The sequence below is a fragment of the Leptonotus elevatus genome, chromosome 9 (assembly GCF_054856555.1).
Source record: "Leptonotus elevatus isolate MCC_2025b chromosome 9, RoL_Lele_1.0, whole genome shotgun sequence".
NCBI lineage: Eukaryota > Metazoa > Chordata > Actinopteri > Syngnathiformes > Syngnathidae > Leptonotus > Leptonotus elevatus.
Window position 1 is genome coordinate 14,438,471 of NC_141247.1, and position 27,984 is coordinate 14,466,454.

Below are 27,984 nucleotides of genomic sequence, written 5' to 3' on the forward strand. Positions count from 1 at the left end.
CTATCTGTCTATCTATCTATCTATCTATCTATCTATCTATCTATCTATCTATCTATCTATCTATCTATCTATCTATCTATCTATCTATCTATCTATCTATCTATCTATCTATCTATATATCTATGTATCTTTGTACTAGTACCCATTTATTATTATTATTTTTATTATTATTAGCAGTAGTAGTAGTAGTTGCAGTATTTCTTTCTTTCTTTCTTTCTTTCTTTCTTTCTTTCTTTCTTTCTTTCTTTCTTTCTTTCTTTCTTTTTGGCCAAGTGACTCCAACTACCAGCGACAAATTCCTTATTTTTAATTTACGTTCCTGGAGAAAGATTATTCTGCTTCTGCAGAAAAGATGCGTTGCGTGGTGCATTCTCTTGCATCACTGCAGCCATACACAGCTTCCAACACATAGCGTCATAGCCCCTCGGGTAGTCGAGCCACCAGCAGCATCATACTACACGGCATTATAGCGCCCTCTGCTGTTAAACAAAACAGCGAAAAGAAAGCATCATGTGTGTTGATCGCTTTTATAGTAATTTAAGAATAACAAATAATTGTTTATGATAACAAAAAACTCAGCGAACGTATATATATTCTATGCGTATATCTGTTAATAAATTATTATATGACTTTTACTTGGCCTATCGTCTACGAAGCAGAGTGGCGCAGCGGAAGCGTGCTGGGCCCATAACCCAGAGGTCGATGGATCGAAACCATCCTCTGCTAAACATTTATTTTCATGTCTTTTTAAGAAAAAAACACTGTGAATTGGTAATAATAATAATTATAACAATAATAAGGCAATCATATGTTGAAAAAAATTCTCTGCCTAACGGATGAGGATGTTGCTGATGATGTAAGAAGACGTATGATCAGGTGGGCAAAGGTATTGCAGCAGTATTGAGTAAAGCAACAAATAGCGGATTGTTTAAAAATAACATGTTAGAATATATACCACTACAGTATAATTGCTAATGCCTACAGTGTATATCATTATAAACTCACTGTCACAATATCAATGAAAAAATGAAAAAAAATTTTTATTTTTTTATGTCTCTATAAATTTCTCAATAATACAAGTCATGGTAATTTGCAAAAGTCTAATCAAGGCAGCATTGTGTTTTTTCATGTTTTACAAAAATGTCCAAATATGACTTGGGCAACTAATTGTAATATATATCTTATACCTGGCAAATGAGTGTCTAAAACACACACTTCTTTCCAATCAAAACCGCTCAACCTGCCCTCACATGCCCAAAACACTCTACCGTATTGTGCACATACTCGTATTAACATGCATGCTATTTTGGAGGAGGAGGTGTCACACTGTGTTCCATAATTGATGCTCCGTATTACCTTACATTCTCCAGTGCCCAGGCTGCGCTACAAACAAAGCCTGCTCATTAACAATTCACTGGGTGATTTTGAAAAAAAAAAAAGAGAAAAAAAAGGATTCAGATCATCTTGAGTGTGTACAAGCACTGTGCTATGGAGAGGCCTGGGCATCTGATTACACTGTGGTGAATGCCGGTAAAGAGCAGATCCTCTTATGTGTGTCCAAAGGTTGGGGATGTACTGTAGCTGTAATTCCAATTTGTGTTAGACAAGCAGCACTTTCAACAGATAACAATAGTGCATGTGTGAGTACTAAAGACATATGCAGTGTTAGGAAAGAGCAGTGTTTAATGTTGAGGATCTAAATAAGACATTTTTTAAAAATAAGATTAGAAGAAAAGGTCCATGTGATTTTTTTTTTTTAATGTGACAAGATATGAGAGGAAAAATTACAGTGCTGTGCAAAGGTCACCATTAGGTATGTTGTTTTAGTAAAGTTATAGGGACTGTACAGTGAACAACTCTTAAGAAACTATACTTTTTCTAACCAGATCATATGTGTATAAAATGTTGCTCTGGCACCATCTCTGTGCCAAAATACTTGAAGTAAGTTGAAGAGTTTTATGTTGTGCTTTGCTGCCATATTGTGACCACGCGTGTAGCTCAAAACACGCATATCTAAAAATCATACTTCCTCATTGAAATGAATGAAAATGCCATTAATCGGTTCCAAAGAGAATTTCATATAATGTGTATTTAAAACAACATTACTTCTTTGTTTTAGGAAAGTCTACCTAGCTTAATGCTAACAAGCATTCCAAAACGACACGACGGGCTAACGAATAGCATTGTCGTTGCGGTGTTTGAACACAAATGGCAACTGCGTATGTTACAATTGTGAGTTTCATTCTACTTTTTAAGTGCCTCAACTTTTGTTGCTTAACTTTATTCTTCATCTGATAATTAGAAATAGTAACATGTTATTTTAATGGCTACTGCTTTAAGTTGAGTCTTAAAGTGTTATTGGCATCACTGATTCTGATTACAAACTCGCAGCAGGGCTCAGTCCCTAAATAATGGGGGTTAACTATATAGTCAGCGATATAAAACCAGAGAGACTGGATTGATCATGGGGCCTTCCCAATGACAAGGATGCTCATAAGAAAGACCATAATGAAGAAGATCCACATGAAGAACCTGTCCATCACTTTAGCAATCTTCTTCCACTCGGCCCCCTTGGCGCATGTGGCCCTCTGCTCTCGAAAACAATTTGCAATGTACTCTACATTGCGCACCAATTTAGGGTCCCCACCAGGGATGCCGTTGCCATGACGACAGAACACACAGGGACCAAATGTTACCGTAGGGCCTTGGCCGGGTGTTTTTTTATCTTCAGGGCAGCAGGGTGGATTTTTGTCTCCGGGGCAACATGGAACCTTCTGCTCATTTTTACAGTCCCCAGCTGGAATCTTCCCATTAGGGCATTCGTACTTCCCAAGCGGAAAGGTAGAGTAGAGGCTCCTCTCTGCCCTGGTGATGTGGTGCTGAGGTTTTATTTTGGGATGTTGTCGTGGCGTCGGGGTCTGAGGCCTAGGGTTCTTTTGAACCTGTCGCTTTTCTCGACTCCTGTGACATCCCGCTTGGCCGTTTGCTCCAATGTGGGAGGTGAGGCACTGGCGACTGACATCATCTTGAGCCAAGTGAGCGGATGAAGAGGACGAGGATGAGGATGAGGATGAGGATGAGGCGCAGTTCTCGCCCACCTCGTACACGCAGAAGATCTTGGACATGTAGTCAATGATGAGGACTTTGGCCCAGTGGGGGACTGGTTTGGCCTCGGGACCACAGAAGTGGATATTCATGATGAAGATGGTGAGCGCTGTGGAGGCTGTGACCATGGTCATGGTGGCGATATAGTACTTGCCTGAATAACACACACAGGTGATTTTACAATGTAGTTTCTTTTAAGTGATTAAAAATGTCTTGCTTATTTTTGTGTCTCTGTATAAATGAAGGTACCGGTCTTATTTACCTATGGGCCATTCTGTGTCAATTCACACAAATCCTCACAACCTTCCCAGCGACACCACTTCAATGTGCCTGTTTTTTATTCCATTAGTGCCACTATGATGTCAAAAGACATTTCTGAGGTTCCTAACTCAAACGGTTTTTGAGTTATGGCCCTTGAAACTAAATGTTGGACCTTATTTCATAATTTTGCCCCGCATCTTTTTTTTTTAGGGTAGGTTCCAGACCTGTAAATTAAATTGATATATGTAGCTATATCTATATCTGCTTTCTTTCTTTATTTATTGATTCAATGACGCAATATATATATTTTGTTTACATTTTGGGGGTTCATATCTTGGAAATATTTTGTCTTGGCGGGGTTTCAACTGATTTATCATCATATTTATGTATTTAGAGCAGGAGTGTCCACTTTCACCCAAATATTTCCTGTGTTTTTGGTGCAAATATTTATGCGCACCGGTACATCCTTGAAATATTCCTATTTATGATTTTATCGCAGAATATTCTGAAATTTCTTACCCAAAATGTTTGGCTCAAATCCTGAGTAACAGCCAAACTTCAGAATGTCATTTAAGTAGACAAAATTAGCAACAACAGGTCATATTAGTGAAAAACTGCCGTTTGTGTTCAGTGCTCGCTGGCCAGATTGGACACCATGATGGATCGGTTCTGGCCCGCAGGCCAGATGTTTGATAGCCCTGGTTTAGAGAGTTTAAAGGCACTTTGGCCTTTGGTGCGAGTCGAGGAGTAACAGGGCATTACCATTTAGGACCCCCTTACTTTAGGCCACTGGTTGGCCCAGCTCCTTTACAATGAATTAAGCCTTTGGATAAGGTCCTACTTTGGAATCTTTTCAGAAAAATCTGGAAAGTAGGTCAACTGTTGTTTTAACTGCCTATTCATGTTTCTGGCATTAAAAATAGACCCACATAATTACTTACTGATTAAAACAAGGATGACATCAATGTAAAACACTTTATTCCATGTGTTATTTTGTACACATTTTGCTCTTCCAGGGGTTCCCCCCACCACCCCCCACCCCCCGGAGGAACCCTAAAAACGCAAAGTGAGACATCTCTTACCTATAAGAGGCACACTCTCCGAGGGAGGCATACTCTCAGCCACCATGAGCTGGAACACGGTGAGAGCCAGAAGCACTGTCACCCCCAGAGAAACCTTCTCCCCAGAGTCTGCAGGCAGGTAGAACCCGAGAGGAGCCAAGAAGGAGATGAGGAAGCACGGGAGCAGGAGGTTGAAGATGTAGAAGGAAGAGCGGCGCTGCAGCAGCACGGTGTAGGTGATGTCGGGGTACGGGTCGGAGCAACAGCCGTACATGATGACGTTCTTGGTGGCCGGCATGCCGTGGCACTCCCACTCCACGTTTTCTACAAAGTCGGACAGGTCGCCGCTGTCCATGCCCATGAAGATGTCCACCTGCCGTGTGGGGTGGGGATGAGATGGTGAAAAGGAAGCATGCAGCTTGTTGACGTTTTCAGTTCAATATATGATTCTTTTGTCATCCCCCCCCCCCCCCCACCTCCCATTTTTAGCCATCTCAGGGGGCGGCCATTTTGCCACTTGCTGTTGACTGAATGACATCACAGTAGTAAAGGTAACAACCAATCATATGTCACCTGTTTTCTGACTTTGGCCATGTGACGTTCACAAGCTAAGCTTGTTGGCTTCCAAATCCATACTGGTTGTTTTTTCCCCTCCCCCTTCTACGTTTTTTCATTTGAGAAATCTGGACGCTGTAAAAGGCAACCTGGCAGCCTTTCCCTTCTGTATCCCCCTGTTGGTCATTCTTTTCATTGTCTCTTGAAAGGGCTGTGGCTGTTCCATTTTATTGCACCTTGTGGTACAATGACAATAAAGCTTCTATTCTAATTCCACTCGTACCTGGTTTCCATTGTAGGTCCAGGATCCGAAGGTGAGGTTACATTCCTGGCTGTCGAAGGGAAAGTAAGAGACGTCCACCACGCAGGAGCTCTTGGTGATGGCGGGAGCGTCCCAGGTGATCTCTCCATTGTAGCGTAATCTCACGTTGGTGTCCATAGGCCCGGATAAGGCGTCGTCAGCCCTGGACGAGAAAGAGCAGCAAAAAAAGATATTTTTATTTATAATTTTGATAGTTTGAATCAAAAGATGCCCAAATTATATTAGTTTATTGAAAATCCTTATGACAGGAAGCGCATTTTGTGTTGTTAAAAAAGAAACATCTTAGTGTGAGTGACATACGGGCATACTTGTTATAGAGGACGAGGTCCGGTCTCCACACAAGGTTGCTGGGGATGTGGATGATCTCCAATCCGTCATAGTCCTCCTTATTCCATTTCAGGTAAGCGTCGTGCCACCGCTGTCTTATCCACAAATAGGCGATCAATACTTGGTTCCTTTCATCCTGAAAGCACGATACACACACACACACACCAAACAAGTGGTTGTTCAGTGCAGACCTGACACCGTAGTGGACCTAAACGGGAACCTGATCCAGCTAAGTAACAGTAGGCCTGATCTGGTATTTTAAGAGTCAGGCTTTTCATTCATCCATTTGTGTCCACCTGGCTTGCTTTTATGGAGTAATTTCAGCCATTTTAATGAAAATGTAATAAAACTTCCAGAGGGTGGGAACTTATGCCTGTTTTGTTTTTTTATCTCCAACTTTGGCTCTTTAAAGTCTCTGTGAGAAGAGGCACTAGCCACCAGCTAGCTTGCGAGTAACTAGCAATTGTGCCAGACATCTACTTCAACCCCCCACCAAAATGCTTGACTATAATATGTACTATGCAGCACCACTAGTCCAAATACAGTATTCTGGTTAATATTGCATTAGTGGAATATTGAGTTAAGCAGCAAAATCCAGCAGTTTTGATCAATAGCAGAAGGCGGCCATTTTGCCAATTGCTGTCGAGTGAAAATAACATTACAGCTCTGCTTCAGAAAACAGGTGAACTGTGTTTGGCCGTTGACTGAGCCCTGAGCAACTGTGATGTCATCTTCAGTCGACAGGAAGTTGCAAAATGGCCACCCCCTGAGAAGGATAACATTTTGCTGCATAACTCATATTCCACAAATATAATATTAATCAGAATGTCATGTTTAGTGAGGTCATCTTTAGACGTGTTTTAAACCATTACACGTATAATGTATTTAGTAGCGGATCTATGTATTCACATTGCAGTGTCTTTAAATATACCAATAACGTATTGTTTATATGAATGTGCATTTTTGGCACTATGGTGGGCACCTTTGGTCAATTTAAACCCATGAAAACTACCTTTATATTTGTATGTCCTCTTTTTTTTTTTTTTTTATATATATATTTGTATGTCCTTGTTATTTACTGGATTTAATTACACAATGTGGGTACATTGACTCAGTTACACAAGCCAATCTATTTATTTTAGGTTAAAAATAAAAAACTCCTTTTTTATTACTAAAATAAAATGTTGGTTTAATTGGGATGCTGCAATGATAATTGGGGCAGGCAAGACTCACCATATCTTTGATCTGCGAGAGCGTGATCTGTAAAGTGACGTTCAGTGCTCGGTCTGTGTCCTCCACGGGCCGCAGGGCACTGGTGTAGTTCTCCATCAAATCATAGAGTAGCTTCTGGGCATAGTGACCCTTAGCCGAATGAACCACTGCAGGTACAAAGATGGCATTATCCAGACCAACCGCCAACACACTTCTTGCTTCTCCTGCTGTGAAGTGCAGTATTTCTAATATTTAAAAAAAACAAAAACGTATTGATGTGATATTAACTCATTCACAGCCATTGACGGCTATAGACGTCAAAAATTCATTTGATCTATTTCTATTAGTTTAACATTTTCATCTTAACAAGAGTTATGAAAACCTAGAGTTTTTTAAAATTGTATTAGAACAGATATAAAATGTGTGATTGATCGTGAGTTAACTAGTGAAGTCATGCAATTAATTACGCCCGATGCCCCTAATTTTTTTAATCTTTTCTTGAAAAAAAAAAAAAGATTATAAAAAAAAAATATATATATATTTTATTATTTTAAAAAAAGATGATTAAAAATTAGGGGCGTCAGGATTTTAATCGTAATTAATCGCATGACTTCACTAGTTAACTCCCGATTAATCACAAATTTTATATCTGTTCTAAATGTACAAAAAAATTCTAGGTTTTCATACTATTGTTAACAAAAGTGGGAAAAAAATTTTAACTAATAGAAATAGTTCAAATTAATTTATAACGTCTATAACCGTCAATGGCAGTGAATGAGATAAAAGTGACATATTAATTGAATGAACAAATTCAATCAAAATAAAATAGAGCATTGTCATGCTTGTAATGGAAATTGGACACAGTGACAAATGAAGTGTGTTTAGTCACAGTACAAATATTTTATTGTTGTACTTCAACAATAAGCAAAAACAAAACAAAAAATTACATGGTTAATTCAATTTTATAACTTAATTTAATTTTATAATTCAAAGATGCAAGTCTTAACGAAGAGCAAGTCAAATACTGTTCTAGGTCTTACCCGAAGGTAGCAGCATGGCCAGGCAGAGGATTTGGATCATCTTGTCCAGGTGTGATGGAGAAGAAAAAAATTATAATAACAGCAATAAAATTATATAAAAAGTAACCTGTGGCCTACATGATTCCTCACTTAAAGATGTCCACTGGCCGGCCTCAAGACCTCAAGCAAGACCAGGACTGGCCCGGTGCTCAGGGACAGGACGCTCAGCCGCCAGTGACAATGACACTGGAGCTATCACGTAACTCAGCTGCAGCAGAAGACAGAGAGAAACAGGATGCCCACCAGTAACCGCTTCGCCGCTCATGGCTGATTCACCTGGCGGGCATCTTCACACCACGATGTTGAAAACATGGAACCTTTGGACAACTGAGCACAGATCAAGTTGTACAGCCATTTTTTTTAACAGACAGATTCATGTAAGGCAACCATGAGGACAATGAAAACAGCCTTTGGCGTTTGGAGGTCACAGGCCAAGACTCCGTAACCTCATTACGAGGCTAATTAGCTTAATTAGCTACACAAGAGGGTAGAAAACAGAACTAGCTCTCTCTCACCTTTCTGAGTCACTTACAGTAGCAGTAGAAGCGTGTCTTTATTTGTGTTTGCATGATACTGCCTCCCGGTGGCCAAGGCCGGCCAAGTAGAAGGCGCAGCACTAGAAATTGGCTTGCAGCATTAAATTATGATGCACAATCTATTTAATGTTTCATATTCTATTTAAGTCATTACACTCACTTTTTCCATTAAGTGCAGTATTATAGAATATAAAATACAGTACAGCACACTACAATGTGTACGAGGTTAACTAAAACGTTTTAATTTAATGATTTAATTCTGGATTCTCAGTTTTTAACATCATACTATTAAAGTGTTGTTGATGATGTTGCTTTTCTACAAGTCTGGATTTCTCTAAATGTTCAATGCACCTGTGCAACTTCTTTTTTTTTTTTAAGGACGTGCACTTTATGCCTTTCTGTAACTCTTCCAGTCTCATCACTATTGAAACTTGCTGATGACAGTTTTAAGTTCAGTAGGCACTTCCCTGTCAAGATGTGAACAGCATGAGGAAGAAAACCGTTTCAATGCAAATTCTATTTGAGCCAGGAAAAGCAAATAGTCGTTGCATGGATCAAACACCTGTTGGGAATTTTGCCCTTCAGCAAAATGTACTGAAACACTGAACAGTTAGACAAAAGTTTGGAGAAGGTCAAATATTGGACATGGTCGTCTTTGGTAGCTCTTGAAGTCATCTTGTGTATAACAAGTCATTGCTGTATACACATTTACTATTTTTAGGTGCTTTGTTTCTGCCATAAGGCTATGCCATAGTGACCTGACCTTGGGAGTGCTTCATCCTGTTTTGCCGCAAGCGGAATGGGGAAGGCAAACTCATACACTGAACACCAACAGCGTTGTAGGACAACTGTAAAAGTTATTCAACAAAACAATTCCTCCTATGAAATTGTCTTTTGGGGGAAAAAAAATCAAACTGGTCAATGTTAAGATTACATGATACAATTCAAATAGATCACGGAGGGCCATCACAACAATGAGTGTAATTCATTATCTGTAGTGTTCTTTTATGGCAGTATGTTTAATTTAGTTCTTATGTCGTTCCTCATTAAATAGTGCAGGTGTACCTTTGTGGAAAGCTGGGTCATTTTCACAAGTGCAAATTCATATTTTTCTTGTCGTTTGAGGTGCTTTGTAGCTAATAAGTGGTTAGGCACTCTTGCACTGCTGCTGTGTCTTGAAATAAAGCCCACTGCCAGGGTTTGTTGGAGACGATCTAAGAGGCACAACCTGCTAGCAGGCGTACCATCTGTCACCCTGTTCTTTTCCACGCCTGCGTATGTAAGGTGATCTGTATTTTACAATAGATTAATATAACTCTGCCGTCTTCCTGCTCTAAATATGCTAAAAATATTTTTTGCAGCCAAGGATCACAATGGCAGAGGAAAACAAGTGTACATGCAGCATCACTGTAAGAGGGACACTAGTAATCCTGATCTATTTTAGCACTTCTGCATGCATTTTAAATTTTGATTTCACATCTCTTACGAGACAGATGCAATTTCCTCTTTGCAACATTTTTTTCTACAGCTGATAGGGTCTCTGCCCATTTTTAACTCAAATGTCCACATAAAAAAGGTAAATATAAGATTAAACATCATTTCTAAAACCTCAAGTTTGTTGTGTACTGTACTGGATGCATTCTTGCCAAGAAATCCAGAACAAAAACATATTCAGAGAATACAAAAAGTCAAACTGGTAATTTACACACTTTATCTTTATTTACAGATGAATCTTTTGACACATTTATCTGTTGGCATTGTCAAGGTGACGCAATACTTGCGCGTTTTCTTTTACTTTGGAGGTTGCATTTCTGTTTATTCTAAGTTTTTAAAAACAAGAATCCAAATATATTCCTGCAGAAGGCCAAAACCAAATAAAACACTCTTTTCCTTCCTTTTTTGTTTTAAATATCATGAGAAGAGACAGGTGGTTTTATTCAAGTAATGAACCGGTGGGGGGGGGGGGGGGGGATGTCAGACCGCTTAAGAGAGCAAATAAAATAAGAGCATTACACTGTAAATTCTTTTTGGTGGGATTACATTAACCTGGTTCCAAACTTGTATGAAACAGTGTCACGTGAATGTGTTCTTTGAGCTGATGTGGTATCGAAAAGAAGGAATACGCCTCGGTTAAGTCTATGCCGAAATGATTTCAACGTCCTGCCTTTCGATGAAATCATATTTGTGGAATTTATTTACACTAGGCTACCATAACTAATGCCATTAGTGGCACATGAATGTATATGGGTTGTTGTTGTCTACATTTTTTTCGAATGACATTTGCCTTGGAACAACTGAGAGTCCAAAAGAGTTTGCCTGACTCTTACAAAAAAGGTTTTCCAAAACCGAACGTGAATGCCTGCATAGGTGGCGAACGCTTGTTGGGAGACATGACAGCCGGGTCACAGAGCGGGGACTTAAGTGGTCGGACTTCTGATTGTAGCACTGACCGGAATGTTGAATGACCGTCAAGGAGGCCAGCGCGCTTGCCAAGCAACTGATTGGAGCGTGTGGCACAGCAGAGGGGAGGGGGGAGTGCGGGTGGGGCAGAGTCCACTGTGAAACAGAAGGTGCGACGCGGGGATAGACGCTGAGAGATGGCGGTAACGCGATGGTGTGTGTGTGAGGAAGGGGGGAGGGAAATGAGGAAGATGTAAAAGTTGTCGTCAAGATTCAGTTACTGATTAGTAGCTCCGTCGCCGTCTCCACGTCCCAGGATTTTGACGACAAGGCCACTATTACTGCATTCTGGAGGAGAAAGGCACATGAGAAATGAGACAGCATATTATATAGCAGGGGTTCTTTAAACATGTGACGCTCACTTTTTCAAAGCCCATGGCACAAAGTTCGTCTATTTTGCGCGTGTACTCCGGACAGGAGACGGGAGCGCCCGCGTAGACGTGAGACCAGAGCCTCGCTGTCTGTTTGAACATCTCTGGGTTCTGCTTGTACTGTGGAAAACACAAGCATTTCCATGAAAGAGGTTCATGGGTGGCATATTTCCTTTTCTATAGACAAGTGGTTCTCAAACTTGCTATGCCAAGTCTGAAAAAAGACTTAGCTCTCCATGTACCACCATCACTTATGTCAGGTCTAAAAGACTAAACACAAATGTAACACACTTAAGTTATTAAACAACTGACGTGAGGTATCGTAATTTCCGGACTACAAAGCTACAAAGTTTAAGACGCTGAATTTAGCCAGAAAAATTATCAAATTCCACTTCATTTCATTAGCTGCAGATCTCCATGTTCTAATGTGGGATATTTGCAAAGAGAAGTGTCTCGCAGATGGATTTTTAAAAACGTTATTACCTCAAACATTGGAGAACGTAAACAGAAGCCTCCCAGAAAAGTGATCGCTGTGTCCAGCCTGTGCATGCTCTATCTTGACATAAATGCGTAATGATGTCATTTACACGCTTGCAAAATGGCAGCATCCTACCAAAGCTATACGGCGGCAGGAAAGCTTGTTTCAAATTACTTTTACCTTAATTTAAATCTAGCTGTTGCTTTAATAAAAGTGTTAAAAGGATCACAACTCATGTGCTAAATAGATGCATGAACTCCATCTTGATTTAATCCCGTGATGTTTACATCAATCTTCGCATGTCAGAGCTGTAAAACGGGTGTTCTGATTAATGTAGTGGCACATATAAACAGCAGGTCGGATATAAGTTTACGTCCCCTCCTAATGAGCATAACTATAAGGAGAGTAAAAGGTTTAAAAAGGCCCCCCAAAAAATCTATAAAATCTAAAATACTTTTTGATATTTTCAGAGGCTGCCGTCAGCACTGGTGTCTGCTAAAACTGAATTAAATGACCAAAAAAACACAGTTGGCAGATTTCTACTTCAATTTCAACAGTACTTGATGTTATGGCAGCTCAATGACTATGTTGACTTTTGTTCCTTTATCCTTCATTTTAACTTGGCGCACCTCAAAATGTCTTGAACTGAAGCAACTTAACTCAATCTCAATCAGTATTTGGCTCAAATAGTCTCACAAACCTATGAAGTCATTTAACGTGAATGTCGCAGGATTAGAGTAAACGATGGATGTCTGGAACAAAAGTCCGTCCAATCCAATATTTGGCTCTATTCCATCCCCTTACAAGTACTTAACAGTATTAATATTCGTAAGGGTGAACAAATTGCGGAAGCATGCATACTCGCCGACCTGATTGGCTACCACTGCATCCTGTGGATCGTCGGGCTCTGCAGCTGCCAATAAAGCTTGTAGTGACAAGAGGACTGTCCTCAGCGTCATGGCCGCTGCCCTGAAAGATTCACATTCAGTTCATTGTTTACATTGCCTCACACATGATGCTCATATTTACATTTAACTTAACTGTCCAGGTACAATGAAAAGCTTGTAGCATATCTTAACACTGTGTTGTTTTTGTGTGTTATCTAAAAAACAAACGTGTTTGCATAAAAAAATAGATACTGGATTGATGGATGTTGTTTTGTTTTATAAAAATCAGTCAATAAATAAATGAAAAGTGTAACAAAGGTTGGAGATGATTTTTATCCATTCTATGGGCAGCAATGTGTTTAAAAATAAAAAAAAGCTCCTGCTTGGTTATTCTCCCCAAATGCATTTTTAACGATTTAAGCGATGACATTCAATGGTCAAATTGGAACATGTGGTACATTCCGCTAGAAAAAAAATAAGATTATCTAAAGCAGAAGGAAGATGAAATGTTCACACAATTTTGCATATTTTTGTTTATAGCGCTCTTCTTAAGAAAATACTGGAACTGAATGTAGTTATATTCAGATATGTTGAACATTTTCAAACCTTAAAATCAATCAAGTACAAGTAGTTTCACAATAAATTATAATCTATATGAATTAAAAGTAAAAGTGCAAATTCATTGTGATTGTGCTTGTATTAGAAAAAAGGTAGTACAGTTATCGCACAGTGCTCAGCCAAATGCTTTGTTTGTTTCAACCAAGGTTGCCCAAACTTTTCCACCGCTGCATTCATAAAAAAAATCAAAAAAAGCAACAGCCACTTTGACATTCTTCACCGTTAATTTATTAAAGACACTAAAAGCATTTCGGACAAGTGCAAGCGCAATGCTGGCCATATAGTTACTTTTAGAATATACCGAGTGCATCCTACTGTCCGGATATGGCCGACTGGTTAGACTTGCATGTCTGGCTTGTGTGGGCAATATGCGACGCTGTTGAGAAGCAGACTCACCACTGGTCTTTGAGGATGTCCAAACATATTGCACCTGTGACTGAACTGATGTTGGGATGCCAGATCTTTGAGATAAACCGTACCTGCGTGATAGAATGGTGGAGAGAGAAAAAGAAAGAAAACATGCACTTACATGTCATTTGTAAATTTAGGGAGCGACCATTACATGATACTTAAGAGTAGACCACTCTACCTTGGGTGGATTGAAAGGATATGTCTCTGGAATTTTTATTTCTAGTTGGTATCTACCCCCTGAAAGAAAGGAACAAAGATCATGAATTCATCAATAAATACTAGTATACTCAAACGTCATGATACGACATTATTGCGACATGAACCTCATGGCACAATAATTATCACGATACTGCGGGGTGGTTGCCGTTATGCTTTGTATCGTGTATCATGTTGATTAAGTGTCTGTTCAGGTATATTTTAATTGAGATTGTTTACAGTAAGTGTGTTAGCCGTAAACTAGCTTAATGCTAATGCACTCAGGGAGATTTGTCACAAACTTGCCTGAGTTTGTTGTAAAACGGTAATAAAATTATGCAATTTACCACAAGTTACATTTGACCAAATGCAAACAAAGCTTTTATTCTGACTACCGACCGTATTTCTGCACACAGGGAACTTTTGTCTTTATTCAGTTTGGGATAGAATATTTTTAGTCAATATGATGGACCTAACTCTTTATTTCCTAATGTTACATTTCAAAAAACAGATAATGGATTGGATATTTAAATATTGAAAAATAAATTAGGGAGGGGGTCTGCAAATGTGCAGTTTCCGAAAAGCGAGTATGCGGGTCCACTGTAAATACGTTGCCATGAAATACTTAACAAGAATATTCAGATCCACTACAGCAGTTTAACTTTCTTTTTGTCAGCAATCTGATGATGTTTAACACGGCGAAAGCTGACATGCGGCCATTGTGATTTAGGCAATGTTGTGCCACAGGTTATGTCTTCCCAAGAAAACAAGTTGGAGCGCACAAATAGCATATATTGATGGGTTTATCAAATAACAGACAATACTGATTTTACTCATAATTTCATATCAAACTCATATCAAATGTTTCATCGTACCCCTCGCAATGTGCTTGTGTACCCCCCTGGTTGGGGAAACACTGGTCTATGAGATAAAGGCTTGAGCAAAACACTAGTTGTTGGCAACATTAAATGTTTGTGACATTTTCACAATGAAAAGTTTATTTATCAACCACCACTTGTCTTCATTTTGTCATCAAAACAAAAGTACAGTATATTGTGTCTTTTCGTTGTGACAGAAATGCATTTAGTGAAAAATACAATGCAACAGACTGCAAGTTTCACAAGTGACGCTGCTATCAGTCTCATTTTTAAGTACAATATTCCACACGCTTGAGGCGCCAATCACCTGTTGATGTTTAGGGAGCCATGTTAATCACTAAGCAAGTGATTGGCAATTAATTGATTTCAAGCTAAAATTGCGCATAGTAATAAAGTCGCTTAGTCGATTCAATGAACAGAACTTGCATTTTAAAACTGGTTGATTTTTTTTCCAATTCTGTTAAGATTTTGTTTTATTTGCTTTACAGGCTATACAGTGTGATTTTGATTTACTAATATCAACAACAACAAATGTTTTATTAGAGGAGCTAAAACTTCAATAGAAAATGAATTTCAACTCATTTAAATTGGGAAAATTGATGTATACAAATATATTAAGTTACGAGCTTGGTCACAGAATAAATTCAACATGAAAGTGAAGGTACTACTGTATTTAAAAAGTATCTGTCAGATATTATCTAATTTGTGTATGTGTACAGGGTCAGATGCTGCAGTGTCAAAACCAGGTTAGACTGGACATAAAATCATAGTTGAAGATCAAAAGGTGCTATGTGGATGCAGGGCGAGAAAATGTCTACCATTTTAGACACATTTCAAGCTTGGCAGACACTCCGGTTCGGATTTTGTGTTGTAGAAATCAAGATGACTTCAGCACACATACAGGGCCACTTTGAAGTTTAGTGTCATTTTGCAAGGCCTTGTGAAAAATGAAGTTAATGACTGTAATGGAAGCAAGACTGATGTCACCAACCAAGTCTCCTGAAGCTTCTCACCTTATGGCATTCAGTGGCATATTGTCAAAACAAAGTCTTCAGAGGCCTCTCACCTTCATATGGTGTATCGGGTGGCCCTGCTATCTCCCCCTTAAGTTCTGTGAAGTTCTCGTCCACCAGATCTACCTTAATCTGGTTTTTGCTCGTCTGAAACGGTGAAGAAGCAAAGAAGCAGTGAGCAAGACAGACAGGCTGGAAAGCGTTAATTGAGCTTGCTGTCAAAACACAAACCTGCCTATGCAGCATAAAAATGACACCCCACACCACGAGCAACAGCTATTTCAACCGTTAGCCCCCAACTTGTTGAGAGCCCTGTCCACATTTGTGGCACAAATAAACAATAATCTAAATAACACGTGAATGAGAATGACACGGGACTTTATTGAACTCTTTGATGGCTAACTGAGCTAGCAGTTACCATACGCTAATAATGCGCTAGCTCATGCACGCCGTGTAAAATACGGTTTTATTTCCTCACGAAATGTGCTTAGTTGGGTTTTTAGAACGGCGTGCGAGTCGCCAAGCTGTCCACATGACTTCAACAACAGCGGCTAAAAGCTACTTTAGTGAAGCTGAACGGCAGCACACAAGTTAGCTCGAGCTAAGCTATCCGGAGGTTAGCTGACAGCTGAGCCAGCGACGCGTCAAGTGGCGTTCTTCCTATCATAGCCGGCCAAGACAAAGAAAAGCAAAACAATCAAACGGGTAACCGAGTCGACTGACCTCTTCGCTTTTGAGCACCTCCTTGAATTCGCGTTTTATCCTCTGAACTGCGATGTTAGCCATGATTGTTCCACCCGGTTTCCCAGTGCGGTTTGGGGCCTCCTCGCCGCTGTCTGTCCGGGCCTGGCGATCGAACGTTAGCTTGCTTGTCGTGCCCACAGGAACACAGAGCTTTGTAGGGAACAACCTCCGAAAGTAACCGCTACCGCTGCTGCTGCTGCTGCTGCTGTTGTGCTCCTGGAGCGCACCGGGACTAATGGTCCGTTTATCCGCGTAGTGTTTTAATTCGTTACGACTATGTGTGAGCGAGAAAAAGTTGGCTTGACGTTCGATGTTTGATATTCACTCCTACCGTCTTACCTTAGGGACCGTCTACAAATTACATTCTCCAGGGTGACGTATCATCAAATCACCATAAAGTTTTTATTTTATTTTATTATTCTAACTGCTGTAGTAACTGGGAATGAAAAGCAACTAACTACTACACCTCCAATATTGATCATATCTTTCATTATGGACAATTTGAGGACATTTAAGGGACAAAAAAAAAAGACCACAAATGATCACAAATATTCACCAAAAATCAACAAAAACACATTTTCTCATTCTGATTGCTTTAGTAGATGGCATTGGTATGCAACTAACTACTACAGCTCCAAGGATACTATTAGTGGTATGGACCCAAGTGACAAGACTGCAAGACCAGCGAATTTTAAACCGTTTTTATTGTGCAGAAATGTATCAGTAAATACTTGACCGACGGAGGATACCCACATGGATGCTGGAGATTCCAAGAGGACATTACAAATGAATTTGAGGTCATGACGTGTTAAGGAATGTAATAATAATAATACTACTAATAATAATAATAATAATAACAATGTTGTTGTTTTTTACTCACATAATAGTATGAGGCTTCCTTACAAAACCAACCAAGTGTTTGAGGCAAGCAAGAAGACTGGAATAGCGCGTGTTGTTTTACAGGCTTGGAAGAAACGAAAACATTTTAATGGCAAACTGCATGAAGTCTGACTGAGAGCGAGCCATGTGACGCACACAGGCATCCTCGGCGTCTCCTGTCATTGGTTAATTACTGCCTGACGTAGTATTGATTCATAATAACAATAATAATAATCCATACAACCCCCCCAAAAAGTATTGGAACGACAAGGTCAACTATTCGCTTTTGTTGTATACTGAAGACATTTGGCTTTCAAATCAAAAGATAAATATGAGCCAAAAGTTCAGAATCCCAGCTTTTGTTTCATGTTATTTACATCTAGATGTGTTAAACAACTCAGGACAAAGAACCACCCATTTTTTGAACAAAATTATTGGAACCGTTATTATTACAGTGATGTTTAATAATTGAGAGCAGAACCATTACTTATCTGCGTCAAAAGCTTACAACCCATTGACTTCACCAGACTGTTGCATTCTTTATTTGAAATGCTTTTCTAGGTCTTTACTGCTGCCTTTTTCAGTATTTGTTTGTTTCTAAGGGGATTCTCCCTTCAGTCGCCTCTTCAGAAGGTAAAATGGCCAATCTTTGACCTTCGACTTTTTCTCCCTGATGAAGTCTTTTGTTGTGTTGGCAATGTGTTTTGGGCCTTTTTCTTGTGGCATGATGTAGTTTGGAGCAAGGTTATTTTAGTTAACTAAAACTAACGAAAAAAACTAAAACTAAAATTCAAAAAACAATTCTGTTAACGAAACTGAAACTGGATATTCAGTATACAACAAAAATAAAGGAATTGACCTTGCAGTTCCAATACTTTGGAGCACACCCTTGTTGTCTATAGTTTTCCTGAGATAAAATGTAAATGGAGTAAAAGTGATTCTACATGGCAAACCTTCTAAATATTTAACAGGCTAACAAGACTGGATATGTGTTACGATACTGTATGACAAACTAGGGTTACAGATATCTACAATTCAGTTGCATGTATTCGTAATTCATTAGTGGACATCTGCAACTGAATTGTAGATAGCCTTCTGTATCTGTATTGGAAAAACTCTTTACATGAATGGCAAATTGATGTCACTTGTCATAGGCAATAAATATGATGAGGAAAAATAGCTGTTTGTATTGGTTCCACCAGGGGGAGACATTGTCACGTCTTGATATACAAAAACATCGCAGCTTTGTTATGATGGTAGTCAGCATCATGGCATAGCTATCATGATCAAGGATGTAATGAGTTTGAGATGATACTTGGACTTCGTCTGTTCTATCTTTTTGATAAAGACAACATTTACACCAGTCAGTTTGTCTGTTTGCACACATGGAGTATGAATCTGCCATTTGATCTTTGGTTTTCAGAAAGGCCGGGGGGCTATCCATTTACCACCTAAAATAAGACAAATTCCCGGATACAACTAGGTTCAGTTATTACCAGTTAACCTACACCCATCCCAATCATTCATCCACTGCCATTTAAGTCCAGTGTCATCAAGCCCATCGCTCAGCAATCCCACACTGGCATTCCCAGTCAAACCAGGCGGGGCTATCTAACTATATCGACCACCTAATAACTATGGCTTACTAGCTAATGGATATGGGGCTGTCAGACGGCATTCGGGGCACTAAACTAAACTATACTACAATTGAATACAAATCTAACAAAGTTTAGTATAATCTAGATCAGATGACTGACTGTTTGGGTGCTGACATTCACTCTAATCTGTAAATCTATCGGCATATGAAATTCATAAACTATACATTTCTAGATATAGGCCTACTTGACAAAAATTCACAAGATATGATGACTTCAAGTTAATGACAGCCATTTAAACACCATCATGGCCTTGGAATTTTATGTAATACTAGGAATCATACTGGAAAAAAACAGGGTGTGAAAATGCCAAATTCTCACATAAAAAAAAAAGCACTCTAAAGTCTACAAAAGTACCTATACGCTGTATCTCAATAAGCATAATATATCCAGACATGCACTTGGCAACCAAAATATACCAAACTTTATATTCAACTTCTTCAATGCAATACATTCTGAGTAAAAAAAATTAAAACAACAATAATTTGGGGGCAGACATCTTGGATTTTAGGGCCACAACCTGGAATTTTTGCCAGCAGTATTTTAAAAAGAGTGAAATCTGGAAAGTACATGTATCAAATTTCACTATTTGAACAATTCTTGCTATAACTGCAATTACAGTTTTTGCTGTATTATATGTGTGTCAACTTTTTGGGGTCCAGGGAACCCTTACAGGGCAGTCATTTTTACAAGGACCCCATCATAATCCTAACATCACTTAAACATAACTAACACCGTTTACTCACTGCTAATGCCAATGTAGTTACAAAGTTGCCTATTTTTTTAGGGGGGGGGAAGTCATAATAACAAATTCATATATATTTTTGTTGTTGTTGAGAAAAACAAGAACAAAGACGTTTTTGTTGTGATGAAAATTGATATTGTTCTAGGATAAAGTCCTACTTTAGCGTGAATTATAAAAGTACAACTTTATTTTTGAAATATTATGCCTTTTTTTCTGGAAAGACACCTTTGAGAAAATTGGACTACCAGTTTCTGCTGCATATTAGTCATTCGCCAATTATTTTGTGGCCCATCAAGGCACAGCTCATGGACCCCCAGGGGTCAATTTTGAAACCCCTCAATTAATGTACATTATATGAGTCTGTTTTGTGTTTAACGCACATGAGCACATTACTGCACCCTTGTTCTTCTTCTCCTGCTCATAATGCTCACTCTGCTCTTCCGCCCTTTTATGTACTTTCTCCTGGTAATGATGGTGGAAAAGACCAGCGCGGTGAAGATGACAGCTGTGAGCATGAGGCAGCAGCCAAAGACCGTCAGCGCCTTGTTCTTGGACACCCACACGCATAAGGAACACACTGGCCGGACCTCACTGGAGCGACACGTGTGCGCGGTTTCGTCTTTGGGGAAACCGCTTCGAGTGATGATTCGTCTGTAGAAGTCAATGGAGGCCTTTGCTTTGGATTGGTGGTGGGTCGAGCTGAAAAGACCATACTGAGGTACATGATCATCTTGCAGCTTCCATACATAGAAGCCCTGCAGGTTGACTCCATCCAACTGGCGTGCTGAAGAAACATGGAGAAACAGAAATATTCATTTGTCATCCATTTATTCCTTCATCTTGTTTATCTTATAGATTTAAATATGCTAGTTCGCTGCAGGTGCAATGTAGGTGAGCAAATGGCCATAAAGGGCAAGGTATAAAAAACTAATCTAATTCATCTCTCCATTGTTTCTCTGCCCTCCCACTTTTTATCATCTTTATGGTTCCATGGAAGTTTATAGGAGGCGGCAATATAGCCATAAAATCTATATTGCTTGTCGAGCTTTTCCTGGGCGTCAACATCATTCTAATCCATGCTGAAAGTACATTACACAGGAGTGAAAATCAACATTACTTCTGGGCCAGCAGAGGAAAGTAGTTTTTTTAAGGCAGCAGTTCTTTTCATCACTACTAAGTACTAAAACAACAAAAAATCTTGACAATATGCGTTATTTTGGTTAATATTGCATTGGTGGTAGTGGAATATGAGTTAAGCATCAAAATCCAGCTGTTTTTGTCAATATCAGAAGGCAGCCATTTTGTCACTTGCTGTGGAGGGAAAATGACATCGTAGTTGCCCAGATCTCAGGTAACAACCAATCACAGCTCAGCTTCAGAAAACAGGTAAGCTGTGATTGGTCATTGCCTGAGCCCTGAGCAACTGTGATGTCATCTTCAGTCGACAGCAAGTGTCAAAATGGCCGCCCCCTGAGATGAATAAAAACGGCTGGATTTTGCTGCATAACTCATATTGCACAAATGTAATATTAATCAGAATGTCATGTTTAGACTAGTGAGGTCACATATAACATATTATTGTCAGGAAATGTTTAAGGTTGACTTCTCCTTTAAGTAATAATAATAATAATAATAATTTAAATAATTATTCAATTTAAATGTATTTACAGTAATATGTCTTTTGCATCCCCACTATTCTAAATATGGCATTCTGATTAATATAGCGTTTGTGGAATATAAACAATGCAGCAAAATCCACACGTTTTTATCCATCACAGTGAGCGGCCATTTTGCCACGTGCTGCCAACTGAAGATGAGGTCATCGTTGCTCAGGACATAGGTAACAACCAATCACAGCTCACCTGTTTTCGACAATGTAAGTTTGGTCATGTGACATTCGCTAGTTGATCCATGATTGGTCATTACCTGAGCCCTGAGCAACTGTGATGTCATTTTTTGCCCCAAGATGGGTAAAAATGGGTGGATTTTGCTGCTTTATTCGTTTTTCACAAATATATTAATCACAATACCGTGTTTAGACTAATTGGGCTGAATGGAACATGTTATTGTAAAGAAAATGTGGGCGTTAATGTCACCTCAAATGTTTTGTTTTGTTGTATGTGATGCTGCTTCCATGTGTGTAAAAATAGCAGCTGTTTATAATTATTACATCTATGTTAATTCCAACTAGCCACTCTATGAATTTTGCATTGTTAGCGATTTGTTAGCAGACCTTGCGGAATATTTGGCTTAACTTAACATTTTGATGTTTAAATATACAGTACAATGTTTAATCATCTTTTGTTTTTGTCAGTTTTTCCAGTAACATTCAACTGGGATTTGTAAAATAAAATAAAATCTATAAGTGAATATGAATATGAATATGAATATGAATAAGTTCTATTTCATACTATTAGTCACCACAGAGGAAATATTCCATGGAAACTAAAAGGCTGACCTTTAAGAGCCTCCTGCAGATAACTTTTTATGTAGTGTTGCCTCATGCTATCCTGGACAGGAGCCTGGTCATCAACCCCACTTGCTGTGATAATGATAGGTCGAGCCCGTCCATAGCGATCAGTCACCCAGCTCAGCATCTTTCGTAGCCCCCAAGGGACGAGAGCTTGGCCCAGACTGGAGGAGGGCCAGGTGGGATCAGAGAGGATAAGACAGTCATGATTGCCAGGATGGTTTTGCTGTACATTATTTGGAAAAGGAGCAACCAGGCGGGTGGTGAAGTGATTCAACGCAATGAAACTCAATGCACCTTTCAGCTCCTCCCTTTCAGTTTTGGTAAAAGTAGGAAGTCGGGCTCGCTCATTCAAGTAAGACTTCATTTTTCGAGGGTAGTCTCCTTTGCCCTGCTTCTCCTCATCTGCAGTCCGCAGCAACGGGTCCAGGAAGCGAGCGAGTTCAAAAAGAAGGAATCGCTCAACCGCTGCTGCATGTGACTCCAGGAGGAATGGGTTTGCGGGTTCAGCCCAGTCGGCGTGTAGCGCCAGTGACACCATAGCGCCCTGCTGACGAGAGTACTCACGCTCATGGAGCCGCCAGGCTTTTGCATGAGCCAAAAGGAGGTTATGGACAGCCCGGTGCTGCTCATTCGCATCGGAATAAATATCCGTCAGTCTGTTTGGCTCGTTCACCGTGATCCAGTAATGGACCCAGGAGCCCAGCTCCTGGTAGCATAGTGATGCATATGCCTGAAAGGCCTCCACTGTGCTGTAGTTGAGCCAACCTCCAGAGGCATGCAGGGCGCCAGGCAAGCCAAGATGTGGAGCTTTGTGCGTCGGGTAATAGAGGATAACGAGAGCTTCTAGGTCCAGTTTCTTCAGCTCGGTGAGGACACAGCGGTAGTACCTTTTAAACATAAATGTTGAAATACATAGAAAGTTTATTTTTGTTTTGCATGAAAGTTGAAAGAAACTGTTTAGTGTTTTTCCACTTTTTCAACAAATTGCAATTAACAAAGGAGCTGAACGGCATAATTCACAATAGGTAGCTATTACCAAACGGACAGAAAATAGCATTCACTCCACTCAAAATGCCCCTTTGTACAGTAGCCGTCAATGTCAATGACCCAATTTTTGGAACCACGTAAAGGATTTGACTAATATGTATGAGTTGTTTTACGCTGAAAGACCTATTTCTTGACTCAAAGTTGGGTCAAAAGTTAGATATGTGCATTCAAAAGAGGTCAAAGTAAGTTTACGGTTCACAGGTGGTTATAACACATTTTAGGTTCATCCTAAAACTTCACCCCAAAGCCCCATATTGCTAACTTTTAATGAGTACAGTGTAATGCAGGAAGTCCATCAATAAATTCATTTTTAACATATAATGACCGTATATAGTTTGCGCCCTTGTGGGCTGAAAAACATAGCTTCTTGTTTTGGATTTTTGTTTTGGTACAGAAATAACCATCATGTATTTGAAAAATAGGGAGTTCATTTTCAGTCAATCTGCATTCTTACCTCAGTGCTTCCACATTCACACTAGAAAGGTCTCCATGTGGTAAGATCAGAGACCAGTTTAGAGCAAAGCGGTAGTGCGTTGCCCCCGTAGATGCAAAAAGGTAAAGATGACTACGGATGGCCAGATAATCTGTGCACTGGGAGCGATTAGTATGAAGCTTGACCCCTGGGACTGCATGCAATGATCCATCGCCTGTCCAGTTCCAAGTGTACACATTTGGATCTGTAAATTGGGGGGAGAAGGGGTAAAAGCGGGCCTAGCAAGAGAGAGAGGGGGAAATGGATGGATGGATGAGGGTGATTGCATTTGTCTCAATCCATTTTATCGGGATGCAGTTACCTGCAAGGTGGAGTCAGCAATACCCCATTGAAAATCACAAGGGAAACGACCTTTAACCTCTCTGGAGGGCTCCGCTTGGGGGAAACCATTGTCAGCAATAACCCGCCTGTAATACTGAGCACTAGTTTTGGGCGTCCTGGTTCGATTAGGATGCGAGAAGTCAACGTAGAAAAGCCCCCGGCGGACTGAGTAGTTGTAGTTCCATTCAAAGCCATCTACCAGTGACCACGCAGTGTAGCCTAGCAACCGAACCCCATCCAAGCGGACAGCTGGAACACAAAACACAGCAACAAGATGAAGTTACATGTGTGGTGATAGTAGAGCAGGGGGCCCAAAGTATGGCCTGGGGGCCATTTGAAACAACCTGTACCTTTCTTTTTTCCTTTTTTTAAACAACTAGTTTAAATTTAATTATATTGAAGGTTAAAAAAAAAATCCTGAATTTGTGGTGCCCCATGAAAACCCAAGAGTCCTTCCTTAGCATCTGCCTATTTTGCCTAATTGGTGTGGTTGAGACACCCATGTCCTACATTAGTGCACCGCCCATGACAATTTATTTTCCTAAAATTAAAATTAAAATCAAAATTAAAATTAAAATTAAAATTAAAATTAAAATTAAAATTAAAATTAAAATTAAAATTAAAATTAAAATTAAAATTAAAATTAAAATTAAAATTAAAATTAAAATTAAAATTAAAATTAAAATTTAAAATTAAAATTGAAATTGAAATTGAAATTGAAATTAAAATTAAAATTAAAATTAAAATTCAAATTTAAAATTTAAAATTAAAATTTAAAATTTAAAATTAAAATTAAAATTAAAATTAAAATAAAATTAAAATTAAAATAAAATTAAAATTAAAATTAAAATTAAAATTAAAATTAAAATTAAAATTACAATTTAAAATTAAAATTAAAATTAAAATTTACATTTAAAATTAAAATTAAAATTGAAATTGAAATTAAAATTAAAATTAAAATTAAAATTAAAATTAAAATTAAAATTAAAAAATAAAAATAGCTTGTTTTTATTGACATGCAAAGATGCAAAAAATATTTACAACTAAAATTTTAATATTTCTTTTCACTTAGTTTCTTTCCTTACTGCTTACCTTGTAATACACAGTTGATAAATCTCTTCATCAAGTAAATGGCCACTGTGTCCTCTCTTCCCACGTTAGCTTCAGAGAACCATCCGCCCTCAGCCACCAGAACTTTCAAGTCCCCATACTCCAGCTTTATCCAGCCCAGAATGCGCCTCAAGTCTGGAGACACGGCCTGGCCAAAATGGGGCAGGTTTCTGCCCAGGCGGAGGTTGTTTGGCCCGAAGGACAGGGCGAAGAAATCAGCCGTGTTCTTCACCCATTGCTTCTCTTCGGTAGAAAATATGGGCAGAAGGCCGCCGTGCTTGATTTTCAAAGATGATGGATAATCTCCATCGGCTAAAATGGGATTGGCGAACCAACCGAGAACAGCTTCCATTGACTGCTGACAAAAATCGACACTGGTGGTTGTTGTGGTTTGGCCTTTTTGAGGTTCAACCCAGTGGGAGCCCAAAACAATGGACAGTTTACCCTTCTGAGTTGGGCGGTAGTGGGTGTCATATGTGTGCCAGGCTTTGGCATGTGCCTGTAAATCACACAAAAAACACAACATTATTCTACCTAATCAATCATTTGCTTTGGTGTGTGAGCTTGATTTGTTCCATGACCACACTCAAAACATGTCTAGTCAACTTTCCCCATTGAAATGAATGGAAATGCCATTCATCCATTCCAGCATCCCCCCCGAATGAGGATGTAAAGTTAGCCAGCTGTTAATTAATTAGCCTTAGCATTAGCCACTGTGTGTGTGTAGAGTGATGACATCAGTTGAGAGTCATATTTATTAACCTAACAATGTTTATATAACCACAGAAGTGCCATTGTGTAACTTCAGCCAGTTGTACTTTGCAAAAGGCAAATTGCACTTTAGTTTATTTTATTTAGTGCAAAGTGTCCCGACCTTTATTAAATCAAGGTGCATATTTCACATTGGAAAAAAATGTGACGGCACACCACTTTACAAAAAAAGTGGATACATAGGTTATTTATGTACCTTCTGTCATCTAGTGGAAGAGCATTTTATCATTTAATCCGCCTGTTACTCTATGTCATTAGCGACAACAAAAAATTGGGTTCATTTTATTTTATTTTTTTAGGTCCAAATAAGTGACACTGGATAAATTACCACACACTTGATGACCTCTCACAGCATGGTACACTGGTTGGGAATCACGGATTTCATCGCAATTTAGTAAATAATCCCTAATGTGAGGAACTACTGTATTCTTATTTATTATATTTTAATTCATTCAAAAATATTATTTCAGAGAATATATAAGTGTTTTTTTTTATTGGTGCGTCCATGTTGTTTGTGACGGTTGGTCTCTCAACGGTTCCATTCAAATTAGGACCGCCACCGACGGTGACTTGAGTAACAGATGTGGTAATCAGACTCGACCTAACAAGTACACGATAATGATCATTTTCTCATCTGAGCGTCAACACACAACAGCTGTGCAGCGCTCTAAATGGCAAAAACATGAGTGATTTTTATTGAGGCATATCTCCATGACTTCCTGTCACACACTGTACGGACATGCTGGACTTTAGACCTCATAAAACGTCTTGTTTATTGACAAGAAAATAACAGATACATGTGAATTTATGTCAACAAACTTGTGCTTTTACTGGCTCATGATGGGAGGAAAAGATGAAAATAACTCATTACCTTAATCAAATTGTGGGCCACAATAAGAGAGGCAGCAAGCCCCCCTGTTTCCCCAGGGGCATGCATCCCCATGCCATACCCTTGTACAGCCACCAGGTATGGATTATGCATTGTAAGCCAGTACCTAACACGGTCTCCAAATGTACGGAAGCAAAAGTCAGCGTAGTCCTCAAACAATCCAGTAAGCGTGTCGTTTTTCCATCCTCCGTACACCTCCTGCAGGACCAGCGGCAGATCCCAATGATGGATGGTAACGATGGGCTCAATTTGCTTTTCCACCAGCCTGTTTATGAGGAGGTTGTAGTGCTCCACAGCAGGTTCACTGGGAGGACCTGTAGCATTCCCGTCAGGGAACAGTCTGGGCCATGAGAGGGAGAACGAGTAGGACTTCACCCCCAGATATTCAAGCGCCTGCACATCTTCTTCCCAGCGAGCATAGCTGTCACTGGCCACTTTGTCCATCTTGGATCGGGTGAAATGGTCCCAGATGGATGCACCCTTTCCATCCTGATCCCAGGATCCTTCAGTCTGGAAGGCGGACGTCCCGGACCCCCAAAGGAATCCTGGGGGGAATGTATCATGAAGAAAGGATTGTTCTAGACTGATAGCGACCGGCTTGGGCTTCTGCCACATCTGCCTGCCATCGCCGAGAGCGCCAGCCACTTGGTGACAACTGTTCACCAACCACAAGGACAGTAAGAGGCACTGAATGATGAGATGGGGTGGATCGTCCAGCATGCTTATTCCAGAAATCCACATGAAGTGCTAGGTAGTCTCAGTGTGAAATATTGTTCTTTTTGGGAACAATAGATCCATGTCGGTGGAGGGCAGGGGAGAAATGACCATAGTCCGGAGAGAGGAATATGTGAAGCGGTGTGATCGTTGTAAATCTGGCAAGACATCCCTCTCAGTGCACTCGTGTGGCCACTCAGCCCCGCCTTCCCACGCGTTCGCACATGCAAAGGTTGACTGATAATCAACCACCTTGCTTGTGTCACTATGAGAGGCTTCCATCTTACCTAGTAATGTATCGTCACAAGGCGACTCGGCACTTTGAGGTACATCATTTAATTACAGCGGTGCCTTGACATATGATCTTAATTTGT

General features: G+C 39.6%; 3 protein-coding genes across 3 annotated transcripts; all 3 read right to left on the reverse strand.

Annotated features, from left to right (window-relative positions):
• Positions 1-2,059: 2,059 nt before the first annotated feature.
• On the reverse strand, positions 2,060-7,994 carry LOC147168483 (neuronal acetylcholine receptor subunit alpha-9-II). The gene is made up of 6 exons (XM_086085032.1): positions 7,884-7,994; positions 6,865-7,010; positions 5,613-5,767; positions 5,266-5,446; positions 4,449-4,800; positions 2,060-3,259 (listed from the first exon to the last, which is right to left on the reverse strand). Exons 1-6 carry the CDS (start codon positions 7,921-7,923, stop codon positions 2,463-2,465), a joined length of 1,671 nt encoding a protein of 556 aa, XP_085941158.1. The 5' UTR covers positions 7,924-7,994; the 3' UTR covers positions 2,060-2,462.
• A 2,161-nt stretch (positions 7,995-10,155) lies between these two features.
• Positions 10,156-16,862, reverse strand: LOC147168484 (ubiquitin-conjugating enzyme E2 K). The gene is made up of 7 exons (XM_086084225.1): positions 16,493-16,862; positions 15,823-15,916; positions 13,862-13,920; positions 13,669-13,751; positions 12,637-12,736; positions 11,281-11,409; positions 10,156-11,206 (listed from the first exon to the last, which is right to left on the reverse strand). Exons 1-7 carry the CDS (start codon positions 16,553-16,555, stop codon positions 11,132-11,134), a joined length of 603 nt encoding a protein of 200 aa, XP_085940351.1. The 5' UTR covers positions 16,556-16,862; the 3' UTR covers positions 10,156-11,131.
• A 2,944-nt stretch (positions 16,863-19,806) lies between these two features.
• On the reverse strand, positions 19,807-27,740 carry klb (klotho beta). Its single transcript, XM_086084221.1, has 6 exons — positions 26,879-27,740; positions 25,219-25,735; positions 24,107-24,375; positions 23,767-24,023; positions 22,251-23,152; positions 19,807-20,576 (listed from the first exon to the last, which is right to left on the reverse strand). The coding sequence occupies exons 1-6, from the start codon at positions 27,635-27,637 to the stop codon at positions 20,182-20,184; spliced, it is 3,099 nt and encodes a 1,032-aa protein (XP_085940347.1). The 5' UTR covers positions 27,638-27,740; the 3' UTR covers positions 19,807-20,181.
• Positions 27,741-27,984: the final 244 nt, after the last annotated feature.

Excerpts from the sequence above, each read along its gene's own strand:
- LOC147168484 (XM_086084225.1), bottom strand. The coding sequence starts at position 16,555 with ATGGCTAACATCGCAGTTCAGAGGATAAAACGCGAATTCAAGGAGGTG. Across the intron at positions 13,921-15,822 it reads ACCCGATACACCATATGAAG|GGGGTAGATACCAACTAGAA; the intron begins GTGAGAGGCCTC and ends CCTTTCTTTCAG. Across the intron at positions 11,410-12,636 it reads ATGCAGTGGTAGCCAATCAG|TACAAGCAGAACCCAGAGAT; the intron begins GTCGGCGAGTAT and ends TGTTTTCCACAG.
- LOC147168483 (XM_086085032.1), bottom strand. The coding sequence starts at position 7,923 with ATGATCCAAATCCTCTGCCTGGCCATGCTGCTACCTTCGG. Across the intron at positions 7,011-7,883 it reads GGCCATGCTGCTACCTTCGG|TGGTTCATTCGGCTAAGGGT; the intron begins GTAAGACCTAGA and ends TTGTACCTGCAG. Across the intron at positions 3,260-4,448 it reads GGAGAGTGTGCCTCTTATAG|GCAAGTACTATATCGCCACC; the intron begins GTAAGAGATGTC and ends TGTGTTATTCAG.
- klb (XM_086084221.1), bottom strand. The coding sequence starts at position 27,637 with ATGTGGATTTCTGGAATAAGCATGCTGGACGATCCACCCCATCTCATC. Across the intron at positions 24,024-24,106 it reads TTGCTGACTCCACCTTGCAG|GCCCGCTTTTACCCCTTCTC; the intron begins GTAACTGCATCC and ends CTCTCTTGCTAG. Across the intron at positions 23,153-23,766 it reads GTGAATGTGGAAGCACTGAG|GTACTACCGCTGTGTCCTCA; the intron begins GTAAGAATGCAG and ends TATGTTTAAAAG.